Source organism: Stigmatopora argus, chromosome 24 (assembly GCF_051989625.1).
Source record: "Stigmatopora argus isolate UIUO_Sarg chromosome 24, RoL_Sarg_1.0, whole genome shotgun sequence".
NCBI lineage: Eukaryota > Metazoa > Chordata > Actinopteri > Syngnathiformes > Syngnathidae > Stigmatopora > Stigmatopora argus.
In genome coordinates, this window is record NC_135410.1 from 2,288,457 (window position 1) to 2,303,155 (window position 14,699).

Sequence of the window (14,699 nt, forward strand, 5' to 3'; positions counted from 1 at the left end):
ATCAAATGTTGCTACCAACTGCTGTTATTAATGAAGAGATGAGTGTTTACGTTTAATTAAACAGGCTCATTCAGTATATCTTCCTGGGTACTGAAATTTAATTTGCGAGTACATTAACACAATATCGTCCTTGTTTAATTTCTGTTTCAGTGCATTAATCAGACTTAATATCAAAATCAAAGAATCGGCTCCAAATATTGCTACGTTAGCATCCCTAGCATATAGTACCTACTAAATTTCATTTTGATCCCTGAATAACAGAGGAAGTTAATGTACAGGTAGGTGTTTTTTCATGCTTGGCATTGCTGCCTGTCGCACCTCCTCCAGTGCCCATGGGTCAGCTGCAGGGTCATCAGCCAGGAACCACCGTTCATTGATGTTTCGCTCCTTTAATCCTGGAACATCTGGTGGCGGAGCAGTGACACAGACGTCTCCCTGTCACCCCTTGCAGCAGATAGCTTTTGTCTCCTGCAGCCGTTGTTGGGGTTAGCTGCTGTTTCCCCCGCTCCTGTCCTTCCTCCTAAGCCAAAAGCTGTGATTCTCTGCCTTCTCTACCTCTCTTTATGCCCTTCCTCAGGTTGCCTCCAGTCACCCCTGCCTCCGTCAGGAGGCGTGTTGTTGACAGCCCGACGTAGCCTCGGCAGCCAACCTTGACTGGGTAGAAGGTGCACTTCCAGCCAATTTTCTGGCACTCGGCTGCCAGCTCCAATTATTTGGCCTTCTTGCGCTTGAAGGCGGCCTCAATCCCCTCCTCTGATGGTACTGTTAGTTCTATGAGGTGCACTGCTCTTTCCTTGGAGGACCATACCACAATGTCTGGCCGGAGTGATGTGGTGATCTCTGTAGGGAATTGGAGCTGCCTGTTGAGGTCAACTTTCATGTCCCACTCCTGACCATGGGAAAAGGGCCTTAGTGTCTCTATTGGCCTGGTGTATCTCTTTCTCCCCTTCCGTGATGAAGTTGGCGTGGATCTCTGCTTGTGGTGATATTTTACTGCTCTGTCGGCCTCCCTCCAGCACTTCAGATAGTTTCCTCAAGAGCTGGTCATGGCGCCATCTGTAGCACCCCTGAGAAAGTCCAGTCTTTCAGCCTGACAAGATGTGCTGGAGGCTAGCATTGGGAGTGTTGCAAAGTGTGCAGCATACCTCATTCCCGAACCATTGGTGGAGGTTACGAGGACAGGAAAGCGCGTCCTAGGTTGCGCAAATGAGGAAGCTGATCCTTGCCTGCGGGATCTTCCACAGGTCGGACCAACTGATATTTCTGTTGACAACTCCGTCCCAGGTTGTCCAGCTTCCATGGCCATCAGTGAGTTGTTTCATGATGGTCCTCTTTCTGCAACACAGCCTTCATCTTGTAGCGCTCTTCCCCCATCGTTGTAACCTCCGCCACCACCATCTCCTTCCTCTCCTTGCGGTTTGCTCTGGACAAGAATCGTGGTGCTTCTCCACATCCTAGCCCTGCTCTTTCTGCCTGGACTTTGCCAACGATCTCCTGATGCTGCAGTATATTGATGGCTTGATCAACCTCGGCCTGGACGTTACACCTCCGGCCAGATGGAACCTTGATGTTGGCGTTCCTTACTGACTGGTCAGTGGACTCTCTTAGCTCGAGAACCAGCCTGACTGATAGACGGCAGTGGCAGTTGCAGTGCATTCCTTCCGAAGAGGCCTGTTTCGGAAAGGCACCGTAGTAGACCTAGCCACTTTTGGATGAATGAATTGGCTCTTCCCTCCATCTTGCTCACAGTGGATAAGAAGATCTTGCTCATTTTCAACGGCCACATTACTCTCCTGTAGAGTGTGAACTGGTAGCACCAGACCTTGAACTTTCCGGGGAGTTGGCTCTGGTCAATCCTTGACAGCCCATCAGTGAGTTGTTTCATGATGTTCCTCTCCATCTGATTATCAGACAGCTCTGCGGTGTACTGCCTCCCTAGACATTTGATGGGTTGCTCAGAGAGGAGAGGGATTCTTTCTTCCCTGACGATAAAGGCGGTGTTGTCGTTTCTGACTCCTCTTCTGGGTGACAGACTATGGGATTTGGAGGGTTTGATCTTCATCCTGGCCCACGATGTCAACTCATCCATCCTCTTCAGCATTCGAGATGTGTATGCTGCTGTCTGAAGGAGACTGGTGACATCGTCCATGTAGCTCCTCAATGGGGGTAATCTCTGGCCAGATGGTAATTTGATTCCTCCAAGCATTTGCGTGTTCGCCACCTCTGGTGTAAAGGTTCACTTGCCTGACTCCAGTGTGAACAGGTACGGGCTCAATTCCCACTGGGGGCTGGATGATTGTGAGTGCAAATGGACATCTGTCTCTGTGTGCCCTACGGCTGGCTTGCCACCAGTTTATGGTGTAGTCTGCCTTTCGCTCGAAGTCAGCTGGGATAGGCTACGACAACCCTTACGAGGATGAACTTTAATTGTACTATTCATTCATTCATTCATTTTCTGAACTGCTTATCCTCACAAGGGTTGTGGAGGGTGCTGGAGCCTATCTGTTGGAATAATGATTAATACCATTAAATCATTATTAGTAATATTTAATTAAAACTGGAAGACATCGTTCACATAACTGATTACAACTTGCAAGGAGAATACACTCATAACGCGCCTTCGTTCCTGAGCATTCTGACGTGCAGTATATTCTTCTCTGTATTTAGTCGCGACAAACTGAAAACATTTAATGTAATCTGATTTAAAACAATTGCATAAGCTAACCGAATAACACCCTTAAGGTAAAAAAAAACTGCATTGCCGAAAACAACTGTGTAAGAAATTGCAGAATAAGCATAATACTTTCTTTATAAGGTAAACAAAGCAGCCGTATTTTTAAACAATAATGCGATTATCGCCATCTGCCAGAGTCCAAGTCCAAACAAGGTATGAGTTTCTTCATTGCGAACTTGCATCTGGGTGTCTGGGTTGCGAGGTCTATCTCCCAGTAAACAGTCCTTGGAGGGTGAGGTGTTATGTCAACAAGCTGGAGCCAGCAGGGTGACCTCGAGTTTGCCCCAGTCTCAAATTTAAGACACTCTTATACAAAAGTAATTAAAATGCATACATCTATAATATTATCCAGAATAACCCAAACACTATCCCAGCTAACTAGAGGTACCAGGCGGGGACACCCTGAATCGGTGGCCAGCCAATCGTAGGGAACAGGGAAACGGACAACCATTCACGCCCACACTGATACCTGGGGGGAATTTAGTGTTCAATCAGCCTACCCTGCATGTTTCTGGGATGTGGGAGGAGGCGAGAGTACCTGGAGAAAACTTACCGAAGCCCGGGGAGAATACGCAAACTCCACACAGTGAGGACCGACCTGGGATCGAACCCCAGGACCCCAGGACTGTGAGGCCCACGCGCTATCCACTCATCAGCCGGGCTGCCCTTAATTGTACTAATAAGTTTATTTTTCTGGTAAACAAGAAGAATACTATTTTGGCAGCTTTTCAAATAATAAGCCTTTTGTGTTTAAGAAGTATGTAAAAGTGTTTTGTGTACAAAAATAAAACCCTTGTGTCTTGAAATTCAAGTCAGGAAAAAATGATATATTTTTCCTGTCACATTCCTTAACCTCGAGGCAAAAAGATGTCTTTTTGGTATATTTTTGTCAGGCATAATTGACATAGTAATTAAGGGCATTGTATATGATCCTGTGTGGACAAGTGTGCTTGTTTTGGTTGGTGAAAATATAGGAGGATTTTTCTTCAAAGCTCTATCAATCACAGATCAGCCCGGATAGATGAATTTCACCGGAAGATTTTGTGTCTGGTAGCTGTTAATTTTCTCAGTCTTTCGCCGTTGTTATAAGATTGTTAAATCTTTCATGTAAGCCACAAAAGCCTGAAAACTATATTGTTTTACAGTAACTCTGAAATTGGTTTTCCACCCGCATTGTAGAGTTGATACATGCTAAATGACAGTTTGCAAGAGATTAGTGACTGACAGTGATGCATTTTAATAACAGTTTGTAGGAGGTAATGTACTGCAAAATACTGAAAACCAGTAACACAGATTAAACAATCCAAACCATTTTCATCATACAATATCACAAATATTATCACCAAAAGTGTTATTAATGTTTTCTCACAAACATATACTTCAGAAATAATTATGGCTGTACAAATGAGCGGTGAACTCTCCTCTCCTAATCGATACACACTGTATGGAGCCATTATTAAATCATTACTCATTGTGTGAATGGTAATCGAGAAGATTTTCATTTTCACTGTTATAGTCTATGTCGTCCTATGTGTGAACAGATTTGCATATGTATGAATTAATAAACTTGACTCTCTAAGGCAGAGTAAAGTATTGTACTGTATACATAATAAGGGAGAGAGTCTTGTTAAATGGATTATCGCTTGACAGGCAGGACACAGGAGGGCTGGAAGCAGGTAAGCTGGAGCTGCATGCTGCTCTTAAACTTATTCAAGAGTTCTTCTACTAACCTGGCAAAAGACAGAGCTCATCAAGTATATAAGAACTATATAAAAACACGGTTTTATAAAAATATGTAGGTACAGACTCACTTTTTATCAAATGCGCTGTAGAATTGGGGGAGGGCGTCCAAAGCCATTTCAAAGCTGGCACTGTAATCAGAGACAGTTAATATCCGTTAATAAAAGTAAGAAACACATTTTGTACTAAATAATCATGCATAGAAAATTTATAAAAAAAATAACCTATGAGTTTTATTTCTTCAGGAGAAATCTATGGATATTTTGTTTCACCTTTCAGTTTTGATCACAGGTCGTCGCTTTTCCCTTCTGACTGCCAGATGGCGATGATGAAAGCACTGATTGATTCTATTTATTTATTACCCAAAAAGTTATTTGGGACCTCCCCGGTGCTGCGATTGTGTTTTTGATTTGTATTGGGAATTTGTTTCTGCTTCTCGGTTTGAACCTCATCTGTGTCTTCTATTGTTATTTGTTCATTTATTTATATAACATATAGAAACATGGTTTAGTGCTGCGTCTATTTCCTGGAGGTAGAAACAACAACTAGGGACAACAAGGTGGAGTGTGTGTGTGTAATAGTGACCGAGAGAGGGGGAAACTCTCAGCGCATTCGTTTTGCTCTCCTGCAAGTGGCAACATTTTGATAGCAAAAAAGTTGTTAGTGATCGCACCCATTCTGGCGCTTGAAAGATCACATCATCACAGCTCGATCATGTCAGGCGAATTGTTCCATATTTAAGCATACAGTGGTACCTTGAGATACGATCTTAATGCGTTCCGGGACTGAGCTCGTATGTCGATTTACTCGTATCTCAAATTAACGTTTCCCATAGAAACGAACTAAAAACAAATTAATTTGTTCCAACCCTCTGAAAAAAGCACCAAAAAAGAGGATACTATTGGAATGAAAAACATTTTTATTTTTTCTAATTCGCCATCTATTAACAGAGTAACAAATAACTAGTGGTTATGATGTTTAATGGTACTAAGGTTAGATGGATTTTGCGGAGAGGAGAGAGAGAGGGACAGATAGAGAGAGCGAGAGAGCGAGAGCTAGAGAGCGAGAGAGCGAGACAATTCGTCGCCGGACACTTTGTCGCCAGATAGTTTGCCGAACAGACATGTCGCCGAACGATATGTCGAATGGATATTTAGTCGAAGAGCGTATTGTCAAACGGTTGCTTTCTCGCGAAGGATTGTTTTTGTTGCATAAATAATTTGTTGAAAGCAATCAACCATGTAATCTCTCTCTCTCTCAAAATTATAATCACCCTAACCTTAACCACTATCCCCTAACCCTAATTCTAACCACTAACCTTAACCACTAGCCCATAGCCTGCGACGATTTAAAGAAAAAAAGCCTTACTATCTATGGTCATTTATTTTGAGGAATTCTAACTGATAGATAGGTGTGCAAATACTGATTTGCAGCGGTATCACGCAAAAAGTCATACATTTTCCTTTTTGGATTATCTCTCTCACAGTGGCCATGCACCTACGATGTACATTTCTAAGTGAGAGAACTTGCAATACAGCAAAGTGTTGAAATACTTTATATGGTCATTTTTATTAAACAAATAAAAGTCTTAGTATACTTAGCCCACAATGAATTGTCCGTCGACGAAATGTCCGGTCGACGAAGTGTCCGGCGACGAATTGTCCGTCGACGAAATGTCCGGTCACGACGATGCAGACACACTCAAAAATAAATTTAACCTAACCTTACACTAAACTTAGTTATAATTTAGTTTTAAATTTTTATACCTTTCTTCTCCTGGGTTGGCTCTATTTGCCCTGCCTCAACCCTGACTTTCAGCTGCAGTTTTTAAAAGGAACCTATCGAGGGTTGTTTGCTTTTGTCTTCCCTTCAAAATATTCCGAAACTGATGCACACGAATGTCCTCACAATAGGATAATGAACGACCACTTTCCAACGGGAAGTAGTATACTCTCGTATTAGCGACCAAGCTCCGCCACGCGTACACCATTCTGAACCATTCCGCCCAGTGCTCATAGAGACATTAACACGAGGGAATTGCAGCGAGATGATGTTCTCATAAGCAGCCTCTGTATGCTCGTATATCAAAATTTGTCCCGTATCTCAAGGTAAATGTTTGCTCAAAATTTTACACATCTCAAATTGCTCATATGTCGGGGCACTCGTATGTCAAGGTATTACTGTACAGGTTGGCGGAAGTCAAGATACAACCATCAAAACAGCCCTTGGCCCGTGCACTGGTGTATCTTTGCCTTGGCATTGCAGATGGAAAGGGCCTTGATGGCAAGGGTTGTCCCAATGGAGCTGGCCTTTGTCCGCCCCAAGTTCGTCAAAGCTAACATCATTGATTGGGTCTGAGTGAAGTCTGTCAGCACAGAATGGATCACAGACAGTCTCTGCTGATCACATGAGTGTGCTGGAGATGCGTGTTGTGCATTTGGTTGTCCTAGCAAGGAGGTTAGCTTACCAATCTTTATCATTGCTATATCCACAGTTTGTTTTGAATTCCACACAACTGTCAACCCGGTTGCAATACGCAATTAGGTGATTTCTGTTTGTGTGGTAGTGATAAAAACTTTCTACTTCTTACAATATGATTAGGGCATTACACTCCCATGGTGAATGCAGACAGCAGAACCAGATTGCTTTCACTTCCTTTCAAATGAAGCCACCAATGAACACAAGTGGGGATTGATGCGAGGTTCACATGACTTTTAAGATTTAGAGTTAGGCACGGATTCTTATATAATTGAGACGAGTTCTTGTCAGTGGCAGTTAGTGGGTGGGCATGCGTGTGTGTGCTGCACTTACTTGCTTTCAGGATTCAAGTAGGCAGCTATAGCATCTTTCAATGCACAAACTTCAAGTCGAGCCTGAAAACAGTGGATCAAAGTGCCAGGGTTATACAATTGACAAAAATGCCATTTGACCAGTATCTGCTTGTGGTAAAATGTAGCACAGGGAAAATCCCGATCGACTATGTGAGGGAACTTATGAGTCAGTATCTCACTATAAGCGTGTCATGCCGATACCTGCATGGTGCCATTTTTGCTAAAGGATGACACGCACTGCATAAGGCGACACATTTCGTCAGCGACTGTTGCAAGAATTTTGGATAATATGCAAGGAACCAAATCTTTGGAAATGGTGAAGACCTGGCAGACAATAAAATAGGGATTAAGATTGAGATAATGAAGAGGGGAAAAAATGTTATTGTAAAAATGTTGCGCACAAAGTTTTAATGGCTGTTATACCTCAGCGTGAACTGTAATGATGTTGACCAGGGCTTCCTTTAAGTAGCTCCTCACTCCTGGAAAAGAAGGAGCATGCGTTAATCCTAAATCATAGGTGCCAATTCTGTACTGAAGGTCTAGAGCAGGGGTGGGCAAGGTATTCCACAAAGGGCGGCAGTGGATGCAGTTTTAATTCCAACTCATAAAGAGGACAGCTTTTCACCAATAATAATTCCACAGCAATCTGTGGGATGTGTTTTCACACTGTGTGCAGCAAGACTCAACAATAGAAGTACCTGTAGGAGATGGGCAGTCTTTCCAGTCGAAGTAACCAGCGTAGATACCCGGCTCCAGAGACCCCGCGATTGGGTCAGCTCTCCTTTCAATGTAAGCATCGAATAGTTTTTCATCCAGTTCCCGAACAGTCACTAAGCTTACCTGGGAGGAGGAAAAGAGCAATAGAGGTGCTTTAAGTTAACATCTAGATAGTATTTACTTGCAATACCAATGTGATGAAACATCTGTATTAAAACATAGGAAAGTGATCCTCCATTTTAGAGCAGTGGTTCCCATCCACACATTCACGAACATGTGCCAGTTCGCAAGCCACTTGGTACCGGTCTGTGAAGGAAATAACTTTCAGTTTTAAGCCCCACACACACAAGGCACCGTTGAGGCTGAAGTATGTTGATCAAATTAGTACCTTATTATTTAACACATTGAGTTGCAATTCCAAGATGCAATTTTTATTTAAATATCTCCCCGGGCCTGCGTGGGTTTTCTCGGGGTACTCTAGTTTCCTCCTACATTCCAAAGACATGCATGGTAGTCTGATTGGAGACTCTAAATTGCCCCTAGGTATGAGTGTGAGCGTGAATGGTTGTTTGTGCCCTTGTGGCCTGCAACTGGCTGGCCACCAATTCAGGGTGTCACGCGCCTCTGACCCAAAGTCAGCTGGGATAGGCTCGAGCACCCCACGCTAGCCTCTTGAGGATAAAGCGGTTCAGAAAATGAGAGAAAGATACATGAATAACAAATTACATATTATTACTATAATTAGTTTTTTTTTAAAATTGACATCCTAATAATACACTTCTCACAACATCATAAGCCCCAAGAAAGCCAATGACTCGTTTTATCTAAAAATCACAGTTGTGTGAAAGTACGGTTTTAAAGACCCTGGAAGACTACACTGACCCGTGTGATCTTTTCAGCGCCGGTGAATCCATGTTTCTCAAGGTGATCAGCAAGGTTGAGGAAAGTGTGTCGCTCCAAATAATGGCAGTTACTCAGGATGATGAGCAAACGTTGTTCCTACATGTAAGAAACAGAGAGTACATAAAACAACCACCGGATTCTTGCATAAATATATTCAAACAAGCAATAATGAAAAACAACTTCAATGTAGAATACCTTTACCTGGTCTCTCCTAATACAGTCATACTTCTACTTAGGAAATTAATTGGTTCAAGAACTTTTTCCGTAACTTGAAAATTTCGTAAGTAGAGGTGTACTTCATATATAAATTCTCTAATTTGTCCTCTCACAACTACCAACTAAACCCTTTAAATTGGTCAAAGAGTCCCAATTTTGTATGAAAGATATGAGCAAACACACAAAAATGAGAGAAAATAAGGAAATGATTTATTCATGTCTTAAAATAAATAAAGCAGATGAAAATGTGCCCTGTGCCGCTGAAATAATTCCCGCCGCGGCCGGTATAATGTGAGATGTGATACCCGTGTTTGTCCGCCAGATGGCGGTAAGAGTCCATTCTACTAGGGCCGAAATCCACCCACTTTATACTAGCCTATTTTCATACCTATAAAACGCACCAGGACGCAGTCTCAGTTGCGGGTATATTTTCTGTTTTCTGTCAATACATTGGGCGCTTCGTCAGAAAAGGTGCTAGCATGACACTAGGCTATGTTATGCTAGCCGCTAGCATACATATGTTATGCTAGCCGCTAGCGTATGTAATCTTAACAGATAGCGTATGTTATGCTAGCTGCTAGCATAAGTTAGGTAAGCCGCTAGCGTGACAGCACAAGCAAAACTAAGTTTGATAATGCTTTATTGAGGTAAAAGGTACACTCTGAAATAAAGAGTTCGGCGTTTAACATGCTGGGCTCCACTGTCAGTCAGAGTTGTGTATTCCGGTAACTTGATTCCAGCTTTGGCGAAAGCTCGAACAAGAGTGCTGGTCGACACTTGAGCTCAGTCATCCACAATCCATTTTAACTCGTGACATGCATCACTCCCAAGCCTTTGATTCTCCTCGCTGTTAAATCGGCATCGACAACTCATTCCAAATCGTCACGTAACTTGTGCGACGCTGCCTGCCCGAATTACAGTAATACCTCGATTATCACGGTTAATGGGAGGCCGGACCCCCCCACAAAAAGTGAAAATCCGCAAAGTAGGGTCACCCCTATTAAAAGGCTGATGAAGGAAGATTGATCGCAATAAGTAGCGTGCCGGCAAGAAATAAAACCAGTCACTCAAGCGGTCAGGGCCATACAAAAATTGAATTTAGTGCACAAAAAAGGCTCACCGACCGATTGGGCGCATTGACCATTTTAGAGAAAACTTAGACTTTTAAGTGTGCCCTATAGGTGTGAAAATATGGTACTCACGTCATGAATAAAAAAAAAAGTTATCATGCTTACAGATGTTGGACTGGAGCACGCCTGCATGTTGTTGAACCGATCCGGAGAGGATAGATCCATGGAAATGCTACAACACACAGTGATAGGTTACGACATCATCACTCAGCTGCATGATATTAACTAATACTTACCGAGATGTAGTTGTCCTTCTATCTTTGGTTGTGCTAAGCTGCTCCAGTGAGTAGATAAAAACCTAACATTGACATAAACATTGTGGTCAAGCATACGTATCAGCAAAAACACAGGACTAGACAATAATTTTCCCTCTAGTTTTCACCTGAGGCAGACAGACTCTGTCTTTTGCGCCTAACGGACTGGGAGAGGTGAATAATCACCTCCAAGACTTCCAACCCAGAAATGGGCTAATACTCACAAATTCCTTTTTGTTACATGCAAATTTGAGGATTTGAAACTCAATTTGTTCGTCTCCCTGCTGACTCTAATCAAGTTAAATTCTTGCAGGTCTGATTTAAATTTGACTTGACACAAGCTGACTCATAATTGTTGTATGTCCTTGCCATGTGGACAAAAAGTAAATATGCTTTGATGTTCTTATCTCTCACTTTATTAACCATGGAAATTCAATGAAACATTTGTATAGCCAAAGTTGAAAACACTTATAATTCCTCATTTTGTTTATATTAGAAAAACACTGAGCATACCTAAATTGTGCTGCTTCGAAAAAATAAATGCCTACTGTATACAGACGCTCCCCTACTTACGAACATTCAACTTACGAACAACGGTACATACGAACATGTCTGCAAATTGCGTTTAAGTCCAAAAATGTTCGCAAGTCCAATTTTGTATTTCGCGCCTTTTTCGGAGTAGTACTTCTTTCCGCCGCTAATACCGACGCCTGGCGCTGTGAGAGCTCAGCTCACCCAGCATCTACCTTCTTCTTCGTTGCAATGCGGAAGTGCGTGAATGTATCTCCAGTGTGCAAAGAACCTTTTTCATTTGTATCATTAAATATCTCATGCATCCAATATTGAATATGGTTGGTAAAAAGCTAAAGGCTTCTATTGAGGAAGTTGCAAGGAAGAGGCAAGCCATTTCATTTGAAACGAGTGGCAATAAAAACGAAGCTTGATGCGCGTGAGAGTGGTGAGCGTTTAGTATTGAATCAATACTTAGGCATTGAATCGTTCGACCGTCAGTACCATTTATAAACAGAAAGATCGAGCAGCAGGACCCAAATATTGAACGTTGCACAAAGTTTGCAAATCAATTGAATGATGCCATACAGTGCTACCGCATCATTTATGATGAAAAAAAGAAGAAAACTGTGCAATCGTCATTAGGTCGCTTCTTTTGGCCAGTTTCTAATACATAAATCTCTCTCTCTCTCTACAGTACTGTACATATTCTCTCCATTTTATTAAATGTATTTTTTTCAGTACAAACCAATGCGTGTTACTTATACAAGCCTTAAACATACAAATGCACTTATATAAACCTTCAATATACTTATATCGGCCTTAAACATAAATTATAATACAAAATATAGCACTGAATCAACTTACAAACAAATTCAACTTATGAACAATCGCTCGGAACCAATTGCGTTCGTAAGTAGGGGAGCGTCTGTACTGTTTAACTATTAATATACTATACCTATATATTCTATTGCTGGTAAAATAAAAACAGTGTAGTAGGTGTGACAACATGTAACTATCTACCTTCATAATGCTCATGCAGAGGTCTGTGGCTTGGTCTTGAACTTGTTCCAGCTGTAGTATCTGTTAAAATATTGTGTGCATGAATTTCACCTGGGCAAATTTGTTTGTATTACTTATAAAGTAAACTCGCTGATGGTGTAGTTTTAGGGGTCGGTAACCATAGGTTCTGGAGCTGCATGCTCTTTAGCGCTGCCCCAATGGCTCCCTGGAGCTTTTCTTAAAAATGTTTGAAAATGGGGGAGATATATATATATATATGTTCTATTTTAATATGGTTTTAGTAGGACAAACATGACACAAATATTCTTAATGTTTTCCAATGCTATAAAGGACAGGTAGAATAAATATTAAATTTCAACATTTCGGTCAATTAAAATTTGCATCATAGCCTTCGACACACGTTTCTATCAGCAGGGTGGTGATGCTAGGCAGGTTACTGTTGTAAACAAACCGGCAAATGTGTGATGGACCAAGGATCCCAAAGTAAAAAGAGAAACATAACTGAGGAAAACAGAGAATTCAACGTTTCTTGGACCGAATCATTTGCATTCTTTGCCAATGGGGAAGGATTGCCTGAATGTTTGCTATGTAGCGAGAAGTTGTCAAATAAACGTTTCCTGTAGTTTTTCACCAGGTTTGCACACAGTGATTCGTGATCGTTTACAAAAAACTCATACATTGTTATTTCTGGATTTTTCTTTTAAGATGATCTCTCTCACAGTGGACATGTATACGATGAAAATTTCAGACCCCTCCATGATTTCTATGTGGGGGAACTTGCAATATAGCAGGGTGTTCAAATACTTTTTGAACTGACTGGAACTAGGTTCTCGAATATGGTCAAATCTGACACTTAATTAATGGCCAGCTGTTGGTCTTTTCTAAAAGCTGTGCCCAGCTACACTGCAACAAAATATCTGGCTGTAGCAGCAAGGTCTTCTGGAGGAAAAATGTGAGATTTAAGTATACTCGTTAGAAGCCATTGGTAGTTTGACGTCAATCAGAGCAACAACAAAGGTAAGTTGAAAGCAGCGACCCCAAGCCTGAGGAGACATACAGTATTTATGCATTAATGAGTACCGTGATTATTCTTACATTGATCTCTCCTGATTTGATCTCCAGAGGCTCTTTGAGTGATTGTAGCATCTGGTCCACGCACTGTTCAAACTGAGCCGGCTGACCAAATCAGTAAAGGAAGACATGAAAATATATTTAAACATTACAAAAGAACATAGTACAAACAAACATCAGGCAACTATTTACTGAATGATCTAGATTTTCTTTGGCAAAGTTGAGAAAAACAATGTTTAAATAAATTGACAATAAAATATGGTGAATCTTTACCAGTTTAGTATGTCCCTCGTTATCCACCACCCAGTCTTCCTTGTCAGCGAGGCTTCTCACATCTGAAAAGCAAACAAATGAGCTCTGATATTTTATTACAATTAAAGATTGGCCAGCCACAGTAAATATAAGATAGTGAGGCAGTGTGTCTTAATTGTAGACAGGTCATCACCCAAACCAGAGCCTGCAGGTTCAATTTTCTGCCCTGGCACACTCAGAAATTTAACCCCATGTTCAACTGATGCTATGTGATCAGTAGGTAAAAGAGGATATAGTGCCAAAGCACTTTGAGTGCCTACAGGTGGAAATGTACTATACAAATGTAATACAGAATGTTTCTCTATTCACAGAGACATGTTAATGCTATTTGGCTTAGAGCTGGGCGATAAAACGATAACGATAATTATCGTGAAATAATTTTTGGCAGCAATAATAATAAAACTTTTGATAAAAATTTGAGTTTTAAACCGAAATGACACTACCTGACCACCACAGAGAGCAGAGAAGCTGTTGCGACATGTAAGCTAGTTCCATACCAATGCTCAGGAGAAGATGAGAATGAAAAGTGTTTTTAGCAGTACTAGAAGTTAACATGGAGCATGAACGCAAAAGGACAATAACATGGCCAAAATGGGCGATTATGAGATGTGGGACAACAGAGAGCCGATCCACTAAAAGATCCAAGTGAATTCTCCCTGGTTGTTTTCTTCTTCTTTTTTTTTAAATGCCTCGTAAATACCTGTGCACAAAAGAGCAGCCTTTTTGAAAATGTCCTTAACCCACTCTTCTCATTTGAGGACAGCCTGTAATATTTTTCCTACTTGATATCAAGGTCTTTCGCCATTCTATGTAAATGTTCTGAAAGCATTGCAAAAAACTAAAACTTTTAATCTTGGATCAAAATGGGTGAAGTAACCTCCTAACCCTAACCCATCCAACTTTATTTTACTTTTTTGTAAATGGCCACATGTGAGGTAAATTTACAGTTTCTTTTTGGGAGGGTGAAAATAGTCTGCTTGTCAATGGTGATTGATGTCTTCAGTTGATTATTTTATTTATTTCCTATTGCACAGAGACTTTTGGTTTGAAGGCAAATTAAAAAAAATAAAGGCGGCCGTCAAAATTTCTGCAGGTTTTATTCTTTACTTTTCATAGTGTAAAGAAGGAGTTGTCTTATATTTATTGCACAATCGAACAACAACAATAACTTTTTAAAATCATATTTTATATTCTCTTTTCTTATAAAGTAAGGTAACGCTCAGGATTTTATTTCAGATTCAGAGCTGCCAACTACCCC

At 41.2% G+C, this 14,699-nt stretch overlaps 1 protein-coding gene across 3 annotated transcripts in view; it reads right to left on the minus strand.

Annotated features, from left to right (window-relative positions):
- Positions 1-3,947: 3,947 nt before the first annotated feature.
- Positions 3,948-14,699, minus strand: part of exoc2 (exocyst complex component 2) — a 54,923-nt gene continuing 44,171 nt past the window's right edge. For all 3 annotated transcript variants that reach the window (XM_077594715.1, XM_077594718.1, XM_077594717.1), the window contains exons 17-28: positions 13,403-13,464; positions 13,154-13,234; positions 12,059-12,118; positions 10,508-10,569; positions 10,377-10,443; positions 8,905-9,021; positions 8,004-8,145; positions 7,729-7,784; positions 7,507-7,629; positions 7,286-7,347; positions 4,546-4,605; positions 3,948-4,464 (exon numbers count right to left, since the gene is read on the minus strand). In XM_077594715.1, the coding sequence (XP_077450841.1) occupies positions 4,371-4,464; positions 4,546-4,605; positions 7,286-7,347; positions 7,507-7,629; positions 7,729-7,784; positions 8,004-8,145; positions 8,905-9,021; positions 10,377-10,443; positions 10,508-10,569; positions 12,059-12,118; positions 13,154-13,234; positions 13,403-13,464 (986 nt within the window). In that variant the 3' untranslated portion in view covers positions 3,948-4,370. The remainder of the gene's footprint in view (positions 4,465-4,545; positions 4,606-7,285; positions 7,348-7,506; positions 7,630-7,728; positions 7,785-8,003; positions 8,146-8,904; positions 9,022-10,376; positions 10,444-10,507; positions 10,570-12,058; positions 12,119-13,153; positions 13,235-13,402; positions 13,465-14,699) is intronic.